Source organism: Delphinus delphis, chromosome 10 (genome assembly GCF_949987515.2).
Source record: "Delphinus delphis chromosome 10, mDelDel1.2, whole genome shotgun sequence".
Classification (NCBI taxonomy): domain Eukaryota; kingdom Metazoa; phylum Chordata; class Mammalia; order Artiodactyla; family Delphinidae; genus Delphinus; species Delphinus delphis.
In genome coordinates this window covers 55,580,835-55,601,172 of record NC_082692.2, presented here as the reverse complement: position 1 = coordinate 55,601,172, position 20,338 = coordinate 55,580,835, and the positions used below count along the sequence as shown (strand labels likewise).

Genomic DNA, 20,338 nt, shown 5'->3' with positions numbered 1-20,338 from the left:
TATCCATTAAAATACTTATGGAAGAAATAAGATTTCTTAGATTTGCTCTAAAACAATCCTGGGATGAGGGTACTGGGGGCTGGGAATGTACAGATGAAACAAAATTAGCCAAGAGATGTTAACTGTTGAAGTTGGGTGATGGGTTCACAGGCATTCCTTTTATTAATCTTTATACTTTTGTAAATGTTTTAAGTTTTTCATAATAAAAAGTTTTTTTGTTTTTTTTTTTTTTTAAAGAGGGCCTTCATGAAGTTTATGGAATAGAATCCAGCAAAATGAATAGGATGAAAAAATTGCCAATACATTTCAATAGCAGAACAGCTCTAACATGTTCTTAATTACATGGCCACTTAAAATACTGCAGCTATAAAGTACCATATTAAAGAACACGGTGGATGATGTGGAACTAACTGGAAGCTACTTTTAAAAAAAGGACCCAAGAACCCGGTGCTGAAAGGCTTTGGTCAAAACTGTTTTGCCCATGAATTTTTTAGCTGTCTTTGCTGCCGTAGCTAAAGTTGCTGTTCCAACTCTAAACTGCCAATCTCACCTATACATTCTAAAGTTTATTTGAAGAAATTTCTGTTTACGCTAACATATACATTACCATTTCTTTACTTTTTAGGCAATTTATCTGTGAGATTAATCTGTTTCCATTATATCTGAAAGACAATACTTATATCATTCACATTTAGTAATGCCTTAACTGTAAATAATTTAACTTTTCTCTAAAAAGTAGTTATGTTCTGTAAACAAATTTCTTTTGCAACAGTATTCTAATCTATAAATCAAAACGCTGACTGGGATCAAGAAATCACAGATTCAGCTTCACATGATACAAAACTAATACTAATGGTTATATAAATCTAGAAGTTAAAACAAAAAGATTTTTCATGGAAGCAGCTGTAATAATTTTGGAAAGCAGAAGTCTGCATGCTTCCAATTGCTTCCAAAAATGAACTGGGGTGCCCCTTGACAAATTTTAGTATCATAAGTTTTGTTGTTTTACCTTATCTTGTTCAAGCTGTTCAATTAAGTTCTTTGCATCACGCAACTGAGTGATAAGTTTAGTCTTCTCAGCCATATGAAGCTCCTAAAAAAATTTTAAAAATTCATTTCCATCTCTAATAAAGCTTCTCCTCATATGAGAACTCTAAACATTTTCTCTAATTTGAATACTCCTACAAGTCTAATAGGAGAAGAGAACACAGGATGTGTCAAAAGGATGGTAAATGCTATGAAGCCCAGGGCACTCAGGGGCCCTTTCCATGCTGTCTACGGAGGAACGGGGAAGGCTTTCCAGAGGAAGTGCAGGCCACGCTGGGGCCTGTGGATCTAGCATCACAGGGCTGCGCTAAACCACAATCATTTTCTCTTTTACCTTCATCTTTTCTAGTTCTTGAAGTCTTTCATCTAGTTGTTCTTGCAGGGCTTCTTTTTCACTGGTTAACAGCATACATTGTTCCTTATGCGACCGAATGGTTTCCTTACAGCGCTGCAGTAGATTCTCTTGACGCTTAACCCTTTGCTGAAGTATTTCCAGTGTTTTAGCAGAAGCTCCATCTCCCACTATTAATAAAGCAGCATAAGCAGGGGCAGTCAGTGAGGAATCTAAGGGCTCCCTGGGAACAGTTACTCTGTTAGTGCACAGGACTGTATTCTCATTCCAACACTCTGAGCCAGATTGAGAAGAGAGGGGTACCCTTCCAAACCTCTACTCTGCCACTATTTGTGTGATCTGCAGCTGAAGAAGCTACGTAGTACATTCACCTCTTCTTCTGTGGTTCAACCCCAACCCAAATGGCACACAGCACTCAAGAGTTAACTAATGTTAACTGAATCCACCCTCCTTCAAAGACAGTTTGATGACCTCTTTTGCTCTTTTCAAGTGCCTCCCATTTCTTAGCGCCAATCCCCAAAGGATCACTAACGTATTCCTTCCAAAGCATTCTAATCTCATCCAGAGAGGAGTTCTGGCAAGTACAGCTTTCTCCATCTCCTTACATTTATGACATAGCCCAGGGGTGTTTCAGGAGCCCTTACAGGTTGGTTGCTCAGATAAATGGCTGCTCAGCACCTTACTCCAGCACTGGCTGGACCAAAAGTTTATCACAAATCTCTTTGTGATAAAGCTAGTAAATAAAAAATGGGAAGTTTACTAAATAGGTACCATAAAGCCTCAAAGAGTAGGGAGGGCTACAATTGGATTTTAAAACATAATTTAATTATTCCTTCTTTTACAATTACAAAGCAAATAATAGGGCAAATATTGGCATCTTTGATTGTAGAAATACGTAAGCAACAATACTTAAAAACTAAAAGAGACAAATAATGACAAAGAGTATAGTCCTTAATCTTGAACAGACTTAACGTTTTTCTATGAAATCTAGCTACTGCTATCAGTAAAACAGTATAATATAATGAATTTCAATTACAATGAAAATGTGGTGCTACTCAACAAACTTTCAAGTGTCAAAACAATTACTCACTTTCTCCTGGAAAACAATAAACAAAGAGCCCCAAAAAACATCAAAACTCTTGCATCTGCTAAAAACAGGTCCAAAATGGAGGCTTAAGCTAAGCTTCGCATCACCAAATGGAGACTTAATTACAGTTTCAGCCTCTCCCAGAAATGGAATCTGAAATCAGGAATCACCTGGTCAACACTAGGGAGGTCACATGCCTGACAGACCCCTGCATCCCCTAAAGGAAAGGGACCTTGTCACAACCAATCTACTTTTTGCTACTATAACTTCCTTGTCCCACTCCCTTCTGCTTATGAAAGTCTTTCATTTTGTACAGCTCCCAGGAGCTCTTTTCTATCTGCTAGAAGGGGTACTGCCTGATTCATGAATAGTCTAATTAAGTCAATAAGATCTTTAAAATTGACTCAGTTGAATCTTTCTGGAAATATTAGGGTCAGGGACATTTTAGTTCTACCTCAGTCCATGTCTACTACTTCCTGCCCTAGAATCTCTCACCATCCTCCTCTAGTTTTTTTGTTTGTTTTTTTTTTTGCGGTATGCGGGCCTCTCACTGCCGTGGCCTCTCCCGTTGCGGAGCACAGGCTCCAGACGCGCAGGCTCAGCGGCCATGGCTCACGGGCCCAGCCGCTCCGCGGCGTGTGGGATCTTCCCGGACCGGGGCACGAACCCGCATCCCCTGCATCGGCAGGCGGACTCTCAACCACTGCGCCACCAGGGAAGCCCCCTCCTCTAGTTTTTAACCTACCTTCTGACAAGCTGAAGCTTACCTACTGGCTCTACATCACCATCTGTGTTCTCTTTAGTGACGCCTTCAGCCTCTGGTTCCATCTGCGAGAGTGGTTTTGGTAAATCAGCATTCATCGGGCCATTTCGTAACCGCTGTTTCAGCAAAGAAACCTAAAAAAAAAAATGTCCTTCATTAGAAAAAAACCAAGAGAAACTTTGGCAGTAGTGCTTTCCTTGAAACAGAGAAGGAATAGAGTAAAAGATACCCTTTTCGCTATAATGGGGGAGGGGGGGAAATAAAAATAAAAAATTTACTCCCAATGCTGCTGATTTTGATATTTGCTATTTTCAATGATACCTTAGCCAGAAAATACAATAAATCAAAAATTATCCTTAAAATTAATTGAGGAAAAGCAAAGAGTTTTAAAAATCGGCCATTTTGTGACTTCCCTGGTGGTCCAGTGGTTAAGAATCTGCCTTCTAATGCATGGGATGCGGGTTCGATCCCTGGTAAGGGAACTAAGATCCCACATGCCGCAGGGCAACTAAGCCCACAAGCTCTGGAGCCAACGAGCCCAGAGCTTGCACGTCACAACGAAAGATCCTGCGTGCTGCAATGAAGATCCCGCATGCCGCAACTAAGACTCGATGCAGCCAAATAAATTTTTTAGAAGTCCATTTTTTAAACATCTGGAACCTATCAGATATCCCATCAAAACCCTTTTATTTTTCTTTATCCAAAAATTCCACACTTCTTTTTTTACCTGAGTCTGAAGGACACTGATATACTGATCTTTTTCCTCTAAAGATGCATCGAACTCCTCTTGGAGATGTTTTTTTGCTTGCTGGTCCATTTGGAGCTCCTAAAATGTAAAGGATTCATAAGCAGTTTTCAGTATAAAACAAAAAATACAAACCTGAAATTTTCAAAGTTTAAAAACTTATCAATCCAGATTTCCATTACTATTAAGGTAAGTTATCAGCAACAATAATTAAAGAATAATCAGCATTTAAAACATTAGTACTTACCCCAACAAATAATTCTGTTCCTTAAAGAATATGAAAATCCAAGAAGCAAAAGTATACTTATAGATCTGTAATCACTGCTGAATTGATAATTATGTAAAGAGGATTAAAAAAATTAGTTACTTAAGATAAAGGTAAAATTGTATCCTACTTTAAGACATCTTACTGTTTGTGCTATCTTATATTCACTTGATCTAAAACTGAATTGTTATATACTAAATAGATAATCAATAGAACCTTCCTCCTCCCAATACATGAAAGTGATCAAAAGTCAAAATCAGAGGCCTCCTCAAATGAAAAGGTTGACCTAGTTGATCACCAAACAGTGAAATTTCAACTTCCTTACATGCTGCTTTCCTTAAGTCATTAATGAGCCTCCCTAACTAAATCCAATGGTCTTTACCTCTCCACTATACCAGTCACTAATAATCACCTCCTCAACTGAGGTACCTGCTTTCTGCGGCTTCAGGGTTCCTACCTATATTCCTGTCTCTCAGAGTTTCCACTGTGCCCTTCACTGATTCTCTCGGCAATTATCCCTCTGGGCTCAGTTCTGTGTCCTCAGGGCTTCTCCCTTACACTTGCTCCATTAGAATGTTGCAGAATAACACCTGGAACATAGTGGATATCCCATCAAAACCCCACAATTTTTCTGGGATTCCTACTTTTCTAATTCTCTAAGCCCAAAATATTCAAAGTCACATTTTACTTATCTTTTGTTGACCTCTGCATATAACCAAATTCTTTCATTACTTTCTCTACAATGTTTAGGTCCTTTTTCCACATCCAAAACCATAATCCCAATCTCTAACAATTTTGATGATTAATTTCCTTTAGTAGCCTTCTAGAGAGAATTCTTACCTCAAGTCTACCTCTGATTTAATCCATCCTTCACACATTTGCTAGAAAACTTTCCTCAAACACTACTTTCAAGGACTTATAAGCAATGCCTTCTTGAATTGTTTCAAACTTACTAATTCTCAAAACACTGAGGTACTAACTGTCCTCTACTCTTCCCCACACCCACATGGCCCCAAGATCTCAGCACATTTACTATTCCTCCCACTACAGACTCCTGGCTTGTCCTCCCCCAGCAGTAGGAGTCTCCAAATGCTGGTCTTCAGATCAAGACATGTTTTTCTTAGATCCAAATTTCTTTCATCTGAACAACTGTACTTTATTCTGAGACTGTGTCCTTCCTAACTTTTTTTTATTATTAAAAAAAAAACTTTCTTGTATGAAATAATGACAATAAAAGAATCTGGTTCCTTATTCTCAATGTCCTCACTTGAAAAAAATAAAAGTAGCCTTATGACAAGTCTCCTTTCCCCCATTTCTGGAAGGAACTGGAAGGTAATTAATTTCTCAGTCCCTGAAATCCAAAAGTCTGGAAAGCACTGTTCCCCCACCCATGACTCTGCACAGGCCAATTCTTTAGTAAGGACCAGCTGCACATCTCCTTAATAGCAATGCAGTCCTTTACTTTCTTTACAATTCATTTCTTCCAAATAATTTTCTACATTCTACCATACTAGACTCTGTTACATGGCATCCCTACCAGCCCATAAAAACTTCTCAATTTATATTATGATTTTTAGGTTTTGAACGTTTTCATCTCCTCATCTTAGGGTAAGAAGTCCTTGGATACAACAAAAGCATCTTTTATTTTTGGCCTTGCCTCACGACTTGCAGGACCTCAGTTCCCCAACCAGGAATTCAACCCAGGCCATGGCAGTGAGAGCACTGAATCCTAACCACTAGACCACCAGGGAATTCCCCAGAAACATCTTTTAATCATGTCACCTTCTCCCTCCTCCTGCTACATTAGACTATTCAACCAATAGGTACTCCATAAACAGTAAAGACCACAGTTATAAAGGAACTTAAGAACTGTCAACTTATATCCTGACTACAGCCCACAGGCTGGCTAGCCAGCTGTCCAACACCACCATGATAGAGATCTCACTAGCTCCAGAACTAGACCCCAGTATCTGGGGTTACCTTCCACTTTCAGGAAGTTCTGGTTAGACCCTTGGGGTCACTAAGAACAAATCTAGGGTGTGAAGAAAAGGGAACCCTCTTGCACTGCTGGTGGGAATGTAAATTGCTACAGCCACTATGGAAGACAGTATGGAGGGTCCTTAAAAAACTAAAAACAGAACTACCATATGACCCAGCAATCCCACTACTGGGCATATACCCTTAGAAAACCATAGTTCAAACAGAATCATGTACCACAATGTTCACTGCAGCACTATTTACAATAGCCAGGACATGGAAGCAACCTAAGTGTCCATCAACAGATGAATGGATAAAGAAGATGTGGCATACACATATATACAATGGAATACTACTCAGCCATAAAAAGAAACGAAATTGAGTTATTTGTAGTGAGGTGGATGGACCTAGAGTCTGTCATACAGAGTGAAGTAAGTCAGAAAGGGAAAAACAAATACCGTATGCTAACATACATATGGAATCTAAAAAAAAAAAAATGATTCTGATGAACCTAGGGGCAGGACAGGAATAAAGACACAGACGTAGAGAATGGACTTGAGGACACGAGGAGGGGGAAGGGTAAGCTGGGATGAAGTAAGAGAGTGACATAGACATATATACACTACGTGTAACTGTAAAATAGATAGCTAGTGGGAAGCAGTTGCATGGCACAGGGAGATCAGCTCAGTGCTTTGCGACCACCTAGAGGGGTGGGATAGGGAGGGTGGGAGGGAGACGCAAGAGGGAGGAGATATGGGGATGTACGTATGCATATAGCTGATTCACTTTGTTATACAGCAGAAACTAACACAACACTGTAAAGCAATTATACACCAATAAAGATGGTAAAAAAAAAACAACAACTAGGTCTGCCTGTAATTCCACCAACAGATGTCAGGAAAACCACACAAATAAAAACTATAAGAATTGATCCCTGTTCTTGTAGCTTGGACTGGTTAATTTTCGCTGTAACTAATGTAGTAGATATGAAACTACCCAAATACATACAATAGTTCTGATAAATATGAGAGATTTAGTTACTCTTCTCAAAGTACTAGTCACAACTTACCTCTCTTAACTCTCCAATCCTCCGAAGTGCTTTATCCTGACTCTGACTTAATATACCCTTTAATTTAAAAGGAAAAAGAAGCTGGTTCAAACAACCACATGACATAGTAGTGAAAAGCAAGTTCAAAAGATCACAAATCATTGAATTTTATCTCCAACACCCTTTACTTTTGCAACTATGCAACCCAAACTCTCTACTGCCACCTAGTGGTAGAATTATGTAATCTCGAAATAAAAATCCATAAGACAATTCACAGAAACACAAGGAAGGTACTCACAGAATTTAGGAATAAAATGACCTTTTGAGAATGAATTTATGGAATATTAATAGTACAAAGGATTAAATGAGAACTACCCCCAATTTCTATAGACCACATGTCTAAGAAAATATTAAACTAAAAACTTTATTTGTAATAATCTAATTTTCACACTTGTTATGGACAATTAGAACACTGAATCAGCAATAAGTAACTGGTGTTATCATTCTCAGTTGATTATATTCCAGACCAAAGCCAGAAAATTTAATGTCGTACTCAAAGGAGACTAATATTTATGGCAGATTCGGTATTTTAAAATAATGTACACGGGGAAATTAATTTTACCAAATCTCACTTTACAAATAACTTCCTGGTTCTATAATTAGTGTCTTCAGTCACCAGAAGAGCTATAATACCTTCTTATCTCCACACACTTAACCAAGGGCTTTACAAGCAGCAGCCTCAGGAAATAGAGAGGATGCTTATTTTTGGACCCTGATATAATAAGAAACAGAGATCTCTGCAGGTATTTAAAAAGTAGAAGGGAAAGCTTCGAAGTTGTACGTCTCTTTACCACTAAAACAAAGATGCACCCTGCACAGTGGCACACCAGGAATGATGCTTGAAAGAGGCAAACATGCCTTAAATCCAAACCTCTTACACACTGCAGGGATCCAGAACTCAAGGAAGCCCATCCCTACCAGAGGTTAAATATCTGAGATTTCTCAATCATTCTCTTTATCAAAATCCCCAATGGTAAAACAGCTGAAATACTTTGGTCATATGAAGAATTATTAAAAGTGAGTGTTAGCACTATCTTATTAAAAGATCTTTTCTATTTTTAAAATTATATATCAATCAATATAACAGCCAACAAATCACTTACTTGTAGCTTTTTCTTCTCTCTCTGAAGAGTCTGATAAGCTGTAACAAGCTAAAATAAAGAAAAAGTCACTAATAACATCAGTCATTCCTACATAAATGCAATTAATTATTCTAAACTCTGCTAAAACATCTCATTATGAAAGTCAGAAAATAAATCAAAGCAATCCTTTTATAGACAATTCAAACTAATTAGATGTATATGCAGTTGAAACTAAATAACACAGGAAATGTATTTCTAAAATATAAAATGTAATGACTCTATAAAGAAAGATATTAAATCTCCATTTGATTTCACCTTACACACACACACACACACACACACACCTCTTTAAATTTCAGTACCTAACTTATAGGTGGGGATTAGAGACAACTTGCTTAAAGGTTACTCAAACTGTGGTCACAGATCAACACCATTAGCAAAAGCATCACCTGGGAGCCTGCTAGAAACAGAAATTCTTGGGCCCCACCCCAAACTAACTGAATGAGAAGCAGAGGGAGGGCGGAGGCAACAATGTGTGTTTTGACTAGCTCCTCAGGTGATTTTTTGCTTTGGGCCGTAATAGACCATGTAACTGATCTCTAAAAGTTTCTCTGGTGTAGGACCTGTGACTGTGGCTCTATGAAAATCTGAGGGAAGCAACTCACAACCAACAGAGGAAAACTGCTATGTCAGGTTCTAAAGAGATATTTAACCATTTAACCTAAAAATGATATTTAAACATTCTAGCAAAACTTGATAAAATTACAGAGTAATAAACCTTTACACCTATAAATTATATAGCATTTCTCATCGGAAGGCTAAGCACATGGCTCCACCGCATTATTTGGACCCACTTTAGAGATGCTAGTGGGCTCTAAAGAGACAGGTTGCAGCTTCAGGAGAAAGCACGCCCGATTCTGGCCTTGCCATTTTCCTTGGAAGGCTGCTGTGTGCCCTCGAATGTGTCTACTGATGTCTTGAGTCAAGAGGCAGGCAGCAATGGAAGGCGAGTCCAGTGATAGGGATAAGGATGTAAAAAACCAAAATTCGGCCTTAAACCAGGATCTCCCCTTCTTATTACTTAAGACCAGTTAGGAAACCGGTACTCAAGGTGGGGGTGAGGGGTGGGGGGAGGAGTGGGAGTGGAAGAGTAACACAACAATCAGATGGCACTTACAGCACTACCATCCTAGGTACCTACAGTAGCAAGGAAAGGTGGAGACAAAGACGATGGGCTCTTTCCATCCCTAAAATGCCGCGCAGCTTTACCTGAGGTAGTACAGAATAGCGGAAACAACCAGAAAGACCTAGAATCAATGCAGAGTCTGTCAACTGCTACCTGTGTGACTATAAGCAAGTTACTTAATCTCTATGAGTAACTCTCTATGAGTCCTTAATCTCTACTCTGCAAAACAGAGCTAATAAATAGCTACTTCACAGAGATGGTGCAAAATTTAATGGCACCATAAACATAAAATGCATAGTGTCTTGTACATTTAAATACTAACTATACAGCTGCCCAAGCTTCAAACTTAAAAGCCATGGGTTAGTGAAAATAACATAAATCTAAACAAACAAATTCAGGACCATTATTAACTTTGACAGAAATAAAAGATAAAATTTTTTTTAAAAATTTAAAGAAAAAAGTTGCCTGATTCCACATGTGCCTTATGAGATACATGGCCTTAATGCCCTGTGTACATCTCTGGGTTCCAGCTAGCCAACAGATTTTAACCTAATAATTCTTTCCTATTTTGTCAGCACTTTGTACTTTTTTTTTTCTTATTAATACAGTATTCATTTGTCTTCCCTCTGTCAAACACTGAGCCAAAAAAAAAAATGGGGAGGTACAGGAAAAGGAACATACAGGGCAGACGAGACACGAAAGAAAGAACTATGGGAGGTGGAGACGGCTCCTTCACATGGCGAAGAGGATGAGAAAGGCCAACATCAGGCAAAAGAGCCCCATGGCTACCGAGAGTGCAGAAGCCCAGAATGGCGCAGAAGAAGAGCTGTTGCTTCAGAGAAGGGTTCCTGGCATAACCAATGATGAGGCTACCAAACACAGTCCCAATTCCAGCCCCAGAGCCAGCCACCCCTACTGTGGCAGCCCCAGCTCCAGTGAATTTGGTTTCCGTGTCAATGTCCCTTGAAATGGCACTGGTTTGGAAGGTGTGGCTAGGAATAAGTGAGGTGGTCAGGGGACTCGGGGCTGCCAAGCTGCTGTGGCTCTCATCTGTCAGTGTCTCCTACTGTTTCAGCATCACTGTAGACAGCGATCAGCTCAGTAGTGCAGAGGTTCTCTTGATCAAGGAGGAGGTGGAGACGAACTTGGCACAAGCGTACGTTTTCAGATGAGAGGCCACGGCAGGAGAGCTGGCCCCAGTGCAGAGAAGACAAAGAGGGGAGCACTTTGTACTTTTAAAAAGATATTTTATGTATTTCATCTAGGAGTTTTTTTGGTTGTTTTTGGCTGCAGGGTAAAACTACCCATATTACAGCCAAATTGGAAATTGAAGTAATAGCTAACTTTATACTCTAACCTTGAACTTTATTATTCATTAATTAAAATTAACTACAATGCTGATTTATCAGCATTAAGACAATAAAACATGACGGGTTTTTTTTTTTAATTTTATTTATTTCTGGCTGTTGGGTCTTCGTTGCTGTGCTCGGGCTTTCTCTAGTTGCAGCGAGTGGGGGCTACTCTTCGTTGCGGTGCGCGGGCTTCTCATTGCGGTGGCTTCTCTGGTTGTGGAGCACGGGCTCTAGGCATGCGGGCTTCAGTAGTTGTAGCACTCGAGCTCAGTAGTTGTGGCTTGCAGGCTCTAGAGCATAGGCTCAGTAGCTGTGGTGCACGGGCCCAGCTGCTCCGCGGCACGTGGGATCTTCCCGGACCAGGGCTCAAACAACCATCCCCTGCACTGGCAGGAGGATTGTTAACCACTGCGCCACCAGAGAAGCCCATGGGGTTTTTTTGGTTTTTGTTTTTTTAAGAAAGGAAGCCACGGGCAACTTTGTCCAGAAAGGCTTTCCGGAGAAAGAACATTTTAACTGCACAGGACAGCGAGGGCAACTAATACAATCAGCCCAAAGGGAAGGCGCCATGTTTCTAAAGGAACGAAAGGAGCGAAGGAGCAGCACCACTTCCTTCCTCTTAGACCAAACATTGTCAAGGGGTCCAGCAGTTAAAAGATTCACTTGAGGCAAATTGTAAATGTAGGTCCAATGAGAATGCACCAAATGTGCACATATCTGGGGTCAGAAATAATGGAATCTGGTTGGCAGAAGAGGTCATTTTGGAGCCACAACACTTAAAAGATGAACAAGGGAAGGGATGTGAGGAGGAAAGACAATGAACTCTGAGCTGGGTGTCCAAGCAACCCTGGAGAGAGGGGCACAGAATGTGAGAATCAAAAGGCTACGGGCAACAATCTACTCCAAAATTTTACTAACGGTATTGTCAAAGGGCCTCAGTACCACTGAAGGTCTTTAATTAGATATTTCCACAAACTATCCCCCATCAGTATCCAGCGTAGCCAGGGAATTGACAGTTCAGCCAATGACAGGCATAAAGGCCAGAGAGTAATATGAATTAGAGAATACGGGGAGGAACTTTTCATACCAACAAAAAAGTCATGCTCCTACCTCAGAACATTTTCCTTTGTAGCCATTCAACCTTCGTTCCATTCTTCGCAACCACTGGATCAAATGTTCTTTGCTGAGACTGTCTAAATTCCCTAGTGAATCTTCGGTCTCACTCTCCATATCAGAGGGTGGATCAAAGGTGGCAGCAGAAGAGTCCAGGTCAAGTCGATTCAGGGACTCTCTAGAAGACGTTCGTACCAAAGACTCTTTAGAGGAAGATCGGAATAGAGATTCCTTCATTGGACTCCGAAACAAAGACTCAACGGAAGGCACCCGGAGTTGGAGCTTCTGTGCAAAAGACTGCATGTCACCTGACTGCAACCAAAACGCATCAGAACATGTGGGTTAAAATACATATTTAGACTTCTATAATTCCCTAATCACCAGCAATAATCTATAGAAAGCTAACACATTTAATTTATATTCCTGACATTTTACACAATACACTGTTTTCTGAAAAACAAGAGACACCTGTTTATTTGTGAAAAGGCGCTGGACCTAGAGTCAGAGGACTGGGGTGTAGGTCCCAGGTCTGTCACCGAGCAGTGGAATGACCTTCACTAAGTCACTTCCCTTCAGTTTGCACATCTGTAAAAAGAAGGAAGCCATACTTTCCCAGCCAACCTCACAGGTGTGCTGTGAGATCTGTCCACTAAACTGTAAGACCCTTGGAGGCAGTGGTCATCTATACCACCAGTATATACCCAGTGCCTAAAATGTGGGTATGTACTGTGAAGTGTGAAGTGTGTGGCTGCATCTGGAGTCTGCATGAAGGCCTGCGCAGACTCCTCATTACTCTTCTCGGGCAGAGGGTAATGTTTAGTGAACCCATTTTGCTCAATAACAGAATGCCAGGCAGAGCTGACTAGGGGTATCTAACTCTGCTCTAATTACCACTGTCTACCGGCAATAAAAATAAGCATAAAAAAATCATGGAGGACCATTAAAAAGTCTGAGCTAGAGTCCCTCTACACGGATCAGTAAGTCTGATGTTAGAAACAGTGATAAGCAAGAGCTGTTCTCTTAATTAGAATATTAATATTAATAATGATGCATTATTTTGAATAGCAATGGAAAATAATATAATTCAATAACCTGCATTATTGTAAGCTGCATTTTTTTGTTCACATGACAGCAGTCAGTATTTCAGGTGTTTCCTAGAAACTCATTCTCATTAGTGCAACAGGGTCACTGCAAGATCTCACAGATGCCAGGACTGAAATGCTCAGGGGAGACTGAGGTCATGTATAGGCAAAGATTACAGGAAAACAAAAAGATTCTCTTTAATATACAAGAAAAAAAAATCAGACCAGGAATACTTTACTCATGGATTTTAGAGATTTACTAATAGTATTTGGCAAGGTGGGAGTAAGAGGGGCCCACCCCCTGCATACGCACAGATTTATCACAGGACGTTCATGACAGTAAAAAGTGGTAACAACCCAAATGTTCACCACTAGAGGATACATTATATAAACCACAATGTATGTAACAAGGTTCAAGACATACTATTAATGGGAAAACTCAGGTTATAAAATAACACATACACTGTGAACTCATTTTGATTTAACATAGTTACATATACTTATGAATTTGCATGCATGTTTACATAAACACCCTTAGAATCAGGTTGTTAAAGGACAAACACCAAAAGTTAACAGTGAGTGAGTGGGTCTGGGTGGTAAGATTTTAGATGATTTTTATGTTCATTTTTCTATTTTCCTGTACTTCCCAATTTTTTTTTTCATAATGTGCAAGTTTTACCTTTATACTGGTGTGGGGTAGAGAAAGTCTTAAGGGAGAGGAGGGACCCTCATGCTTAAAAACTTGAAGAACCATTTTACCGCTATTCGCTTCTGACCCATGCAAAAAGTGCTTTTCAGCTCTTACAGACAATTGCCTTAGGACAAACAAGTGAGGTAAGTTTGAATAACACTAGAAACAGTTGTTATTTTAGGGTGAGCCAGGAGGTAATGAACGATTTCAAAGACATGTATTTGCAGAAGCTCATAAACTGAGTAACTGTCACATCTACTCTGCTTGGGAGGTTTTTGTTTTTGTTTTTTGCGGTAAGCGGGCCTATCACCGTTGTGGCCTCTCCCGTTGTGGAGCACAGGCTCCGGACGCGCAGGCCCAGCAGCCATGGCTCACGGGGCCCAGTCGCTCCGCGGCATGTGGGATCTTCCCAGACCGGGGCACAAACCTGTGTCCCTTGCATCGGCAGGCAGACTCTCAACCACTGCGCCACCAGGGAAGCCCTGCTTGGGAGTTTGAGTGTTGTGATTCAGTCGTGGGCTGCTGAGTAAGGCTGCCTAAGTTTAAATCCCAGCTCCACCACGATGTTCATGACACCGACCAAGTTACTTAACCTCACTAGTCTTGTTTCCCCCTCTCTAAAATGGGGGTGATAAAAATAATAATGATGGTAATAATAATACCACCCACCTCATATGGATGCCACAAGGACTGAATGAGTTAATATGTACATGCAAATTGCTTACAATGCAGCAAATACTCAATAAACATTAACAATTATCATTATTATTAAAGAAAGAAGACTAAAACAAAACAAAAGACAAACTTACAAATAAGAATGTTATACGCAAGCTTATGTGGCAGACTCTTCCGGTTATAAGATGCAGTAGCTAAGAGCACAGGCTCTGCAGCCAGGCTTCTTGGGCTCAAGTCTCCGGCAATATGACCTTGGGCAAGTTACACAGCCCCTCTGTGCCTCTGTTTCTTCATAAGTTAATTGGGGAAAACAACAGCACTCACCTCGTAGGGCGCTTGTGAGGAGTACTACATTAATACATGTGAAGCACTTAGCATCATGACTGGCTTGAGCTAAACAATCAATAGTATCTACCACCTGATATCCAATCCTCCCTTCTTCCTTTCCACCAGATGCCAGTTTCATGCAGGGTGACAATACAGCCAGGTTAAAACATTCACCTTCTCAAATACAAATAAAAACCATAATGAGATACTACTACATATCCACCAGGATAGCTAAAATTAAAACTATGGAAAATTCCAAGTATTGGTGAGGATGTGGAACACTCCATTTCAGAAAACTACCAGTATTTACTAAAACTAAACACACACGTACTCTCCAGACCAGCAATTTCACTACTAAGTATATACACAATAGAAATGTATACATATGTTCAACAAAAGATATACGCTAGAAAGTTTATAGCAGCACTGTTTAAAATAGCGCCAAACCTGAAACCACTGCTGATGCCTATCAATAACAGATGGGGTAAGTCAACTGTCATCTGCTCACTAAAAGAATACTAGACAGCAATGAGAATTAAAGATTTATAGCCACAAGCAAGAATATAGATGAATCTCACTAACACTAACAGAGTTATTAAGCAAAAGAAGCCAGACACAAAAGAATAACCACTAGTGATTCCATTTACATAAAGTCAGAAACAGGCAAAATTCATCTATAGAGTTAGAAGTCAGGATAGTGGTTACCCCTGGTAGGGGGAGGTGAGAGCAGAAGGGAGCACAAGGGCTTCTGGGGTGCTGGTAATTTCTGTTTCTTGATTTTGGGTGCTGGTTACAAACTTGTGTTTGGTTTGTGAAAATTCAGTAAATTGTACAAGGAATACATGATACTTTTCTGTATACATTATTACATTGTGATATTACATTTCAATTAAAGGATTTTTTTAAGTTAGCTTTTCCCAGACTCTGTTTCAGCCAGGAGGGGACCCTGTGCCTAAGTTCAGCCAATAATGTAAACTATAAGTGGGAATCTAAAGGATGGAACCTTCGGGAGTTCCCTGGTGGTCCAGGGGTTAGGATTCCGTGCTTTTCAGTGCTGGGGCCCGGGTTCAATCCCTGGTCGGGGAACTAAGATCCCACAAGCTGCGTGGTGTGGCCAAAAAAAAAAATGGATGGAACCTTCTAGGAGAGATATTATTTTCCTGATAAAAAGGAATATATATGCCTTTTGTCCTGTCAACAATGGAGATGCAATTCCTGGAGGCCAAACTTGTAACTGTGAGGCTGAAAGGCAGTGGGAAGGATGAGAAGGTAAAGGGGGGGGGACAAGAAGCCAAACGGAGAAGGGTCCTTAATGACTGACTGTCTCTAGCCCTTCTGCTATGTGAAAAACTAAACTCCCATTGGCTCCAACTATTGTCAGGTTTCTGGTACCAAAGACATTCACTGATTTATAACTCATCTTTTAAAAAGCTGATGGGGGTTAGAGAAGGAGAAATGTATAAATGAAAATAAATGAACACAGAGTTACTTTTAGCTCCTTTCTGTCTCCCCCACTTTACATTGTTTGCATTCCTCCTTTTTATTTCCCCAACAGTGTCAGACTTTTATCCTCTACCAGCTGGATATCTGTAGCAGCCTTCTGTTCTCTTGCCTCAAATCTCTTACCTACCAATCTGCCCCTGCCACATGGTCAGCAGGATTGTCTTTCTAAAACATAATTCAGATCATTTCATTCCAATTCCTAAACTGAACTGCCACTAAATATAAAGTTCAAAATCCTTAGCTGATACTCAAGGTTCCCACTTCCCAAGACCCATTTCTCTGTAAAACCACCCCTTCGTGTAACAAAAACTTGAGTTCCAACAGGTAACTTCCTGTTCCCTGAATAAATGCATCCTTGTGTGCCTCTGTACTATCACCCAAACTTTCTCTGCGCATGGAAACTCAGACATCCTTCAAAAGTGAGCTCAAGTTTCTGCTCTTCCAGAAAACCTCAGATTTCACCCATCAGAAACAACCCTTCTCAATGGCCTAAGCACTTTACCAGGACCACTACTGGAGCACATACTGCATTCCGACTCACCATTAGTTACTTACTTGCTGATATAACAACTAACTGAATTGTTTATGCCTTAGAACAACTACAGAGACAATACAGCACCGGGGTTAAGACTCAGACTCTGACCAAAACTCCATGATTTGAATCCCAGTTTTACCATTTATTAGCTTTAGGACCTCTTTGTTTCAATTTCCTCATCTATAAATCAACACTACTCTAGTAGGCTGCTATGAGGATTAAATGAGTAAAAGCATTTAAAATAGTGCCTCATATGCAGGAAGCACTAAATACATTTTCTTATCATTATATCTGCCACACACACCCTCATCCCAGACTTTATGCTCTTTTAGAACAGAATTCATATTCTCTATCTCTGTAGTCTTGCCTCAGTGCTTTCCACGAAGTAGGTAGTTATTACACATTTGTTCATCTGAACCTTAACCTGGCGATATGCTAATGATGATCTAATGGGAGATCTTTAAATACTCAATGCTCGATCAAAATGATATGTATCACTTTTTACATATAGTATATCTTATTCTAGAATCATCAAAAAGCATTAATACATAATCAATAACACTCAAGAAGAAAAAAATGGAAACATACATCCACAGGATTTCTACAATAACATTCATGATAGTTTTATTCGTAATAGCAGAAAACTGGAAACAGCCCAGGTGTCCATCAATAGGTAAATAACTGCAGAATATTCATTCAAACGAATCCTACACAGCAATAGAAAGGAACAAACTACTGATAACCACAACATGGATGAAATTTCACAAACATAATGCTGAGTGAAAGAAGTCTTCCATAAAAGAGCACATACTTATAAGGTCACTTATATAAAGTTCTAAAATAAGCAAAACTAATGTGTTGTATGGTGGAAAAAAATTACAACACGTTGCCTCTCAGAGGGAAGACCATAAGGGAACTTTCTGGTGTGTTGATAATCTTCTATAACCTGTGCATGGGTTTGGCACATACATTTGTCAAATGTATGTATCGATGTACAAATCAGTCAATGTACATTTGAGGTTTGTATATTTCATTTTATATAAAATTCACTTCAAAATAGAAATTACAAACACTGAATGCTAGATAATGATATACATACTAAAACATTAGTACTGTGGCCTGCGACTTACTCTGAAAGGCATCAGAAAAATAAAATGGATTGAGGGACGAATAGAGGAATGAATATATGGACAGATTTGTGATTAAAAAAAAAAAAAGTACAGGACTTCCCTGGTGGTCCCTAGTGGTTAAGACTCTGAGCTTCCACTGCAGGGGGCATGGGTTCAATCCCTGGTCAGGGAAGTTCCATGTGCCGTGCAGTGCAGCCAAAAAAAAAGAAAAAAGAAAAGAAAAGTAAAATATCAATGATAGAATCTAGGTGGTAGGTATATACATGTTCACTTTATAAAGTTCTTTCCACTTTTCTGTATGATTGAAATTTTTCATAACTGTTGAAAATAAAATTAAAAGCAGTATTCAAAAAATGGCAACAGAAATTTCAAAATTTAATTACACTACTATAATTTCTCTTTTTTAAAAAATTCATAGGGAGTTCCCTGGTGGTCCAGTGGTAAAGAATCCACCTCCCAATGCAGGAGATGCAGGTTTGATCCCTGGTCGGGGAAGTAAGATCCTACATGCCGCGGGGCAACTAAGCTCGCGTGCCACAACTACTGAGCTCGTGTGCCTCAAGGAGACAGTCCATGTGCCACAAACTACAGAGCCCACGTGCTCTGGAGCCCACGTGCCACAACTAGAGAGAGAGAGAAAAAACCCACACGCCACAACTAGAGAGAAGTCTGCGTGCCACAACTAAGACCCGAAGCAGCCAAAAATTAAAATAAATAAATACATTTAAAAAATTGACAGAGGTTGACTTGCTTTTAAAAAAAAATCATAAATGATTTTCAAAACCAGACTTTTTCCTATAGTTAAAAAAAAATAATAGCATATGAGAATGGTCATTTAAATCCCTATGATTTGCTCTATTCAATTTAACAAAATTCTGTTGTTACTTTTTATTGTTTTTACTGAAGTATAGTTGACTTACAATGTTATGTTCATTTCAGGCATAAAACATAGTAATTCGATATTTTTATAGATTACACACCAAAGTTATTACAATATTACTATGTTCCCTGTGCTGTACATTACATCCCTGTAACTTATTTAGTTTATAGCTGGAAGTTTGTACCTCTCAATCCCCTTCACCTATATCGCCATCCTCCCCACCCTCCTCAGCTCCGGCAACCACTAGTTTATTCTCATTTTGTTTTAACAGCATATAAACTTAAATGAGGCAATACATGGCAAAAAATTATAGTGGGGTAGACTAATGTTTTTGTCTATCTATGATAATCCCACTATCAATAACTAGCCACTGGTCTTTGGGCAAATAATTTAAAGTTTCATGCCTGATAGAGCATCTATACAATAAGAGGGTAATACTAGATCCTAGATTCATCCTAAACTGCTAAAACACTAAAACTATGATCCAATCAAACTATTTCACAGCTTCTCAGATAAGGATGAATGCTCATACATACCTGTTTTGCAAAATATATTTTTCTCTATTACATGGTGGTATACACTATTTTCAAATATCTGAGTTTTGTAAGTCTGTTTGAGGTAAAATGTCAACTACCTGCATTCCTTTGGAAATGAATGAATAATCATTTTGATTAGCTGAATTTTATGTGCTGCATTAAACAATTTAAGAGTTAACTATTTAACAGAAATTTTTCTGAGATAGGTATACTGCACTTTTCTGCCTTCTTAAATAAAGACAGTGAGTAACCCTTTTTAATGACATCCCCACCACAATCATTACATTGTGTGCCAAACTCTATTGGTTTACAGAGGATGTTCTACCCAGTAGTAAGGGGGTCACAGGCAGCTACACTTTATAAACTCTTGGGCTTGCTTTTCACCATCTCTTCTACCTTGGTGTCAACTCTGATTTCCTGCTGCCCAACCACAGTAAGCATTCTACCCACTTTGGGGATACCCCCCGTTCCTAATTTGCTAACAACAACCAACAACCAACTTGTCAGAAATTTGTATAAAAGTAAAAAACAGTCCCTGAGTGAAGGTGTCTCCTTGTTATGAGAATTAAATGAGATCATATACATAAAATGCTTAACAATGCCTGACACACAGTAAACTCAATAAACACAATTAACTTCCTGAATATCACCCATGTTCATTCTTCACCTTAATTAAACTTAAATCTCTCCTGAATTTGATCATAAAGCTGGTTATCTAATTAATTCTAATTAATATTCCTTCAAGATCACTGGATCTGTCCAGTACCATTTAAATTGGTGCCTCCCAATATTTTACCCCTACCTCAAGGCACTAATAGAAAATGATATATCTGTAGAGGACTTAGGGGATGCTGCTCAAAGGCCAGGGACGTGGACTATGCCCAGAGCCTGACCAGCCTCCC

At 39.4% G+C, this 20,338-nt stretch overlaps 1 protein-coding gene and 1 pseudogene across 6 annotated transcripts in view; both read right to left on the bottom strand.

Moving 5' to 3' along the window:
- Nucleotides 1–20,338, bottom strand: part of GOLGA4 (golgin A4) — a 105,539-nt gene that overhangs the window by 54,331 nt on the left and 30,870 nt on the right. For 5 of the 6 annotated variants that reach the window (XM_060022164.1, XM_060022163.2, XM_060022166.1 and 2 more), the window contains 7 exons: nucleotides 12,075–12,389; nucleotides 8,448–8,495; nucleotides 7,306–7,362; nucleotides 3,977–4,075; nucleotides 3,254–3,383; nucleotides 1,382–1,569; nucleotides 1,010–1,093 (listed from right to left, as the gene is read on the bottom strand). In XM_060022164.1, the coding sequence (XP_059878147.1) occupies nucleotides 1,010–1,093; nucleotides 1,382–1,569; nucleotides 3,254–3,383; nucleotides 3,977–4,075; nucleotides 7,306–7,362; nucleotides 8,448–8,495; nucleotides 12,075–12,389 (921 nt within the window). The remainder of the gene's footprint in view (nucleotides 1–1,009; nucleotides 1,094–1,381; nucleotides 1,570–3,253; nucleotides 3,384–3,976; nucleotides 4,076–7,305; nucleotides 7,363–8,447; nucleotides 8,496–12,074; nucleotides 12,390–20,338) is intronic. The other variant, XM_060022165.1, reaches the window with a different exon arrangement.
- Nucleotides 9,916–11,391, bottom strand: LOC132432150 (ATP synthase F(0) complex subunit C2, mitochondrial pseudogene; annotated as a pseudogene).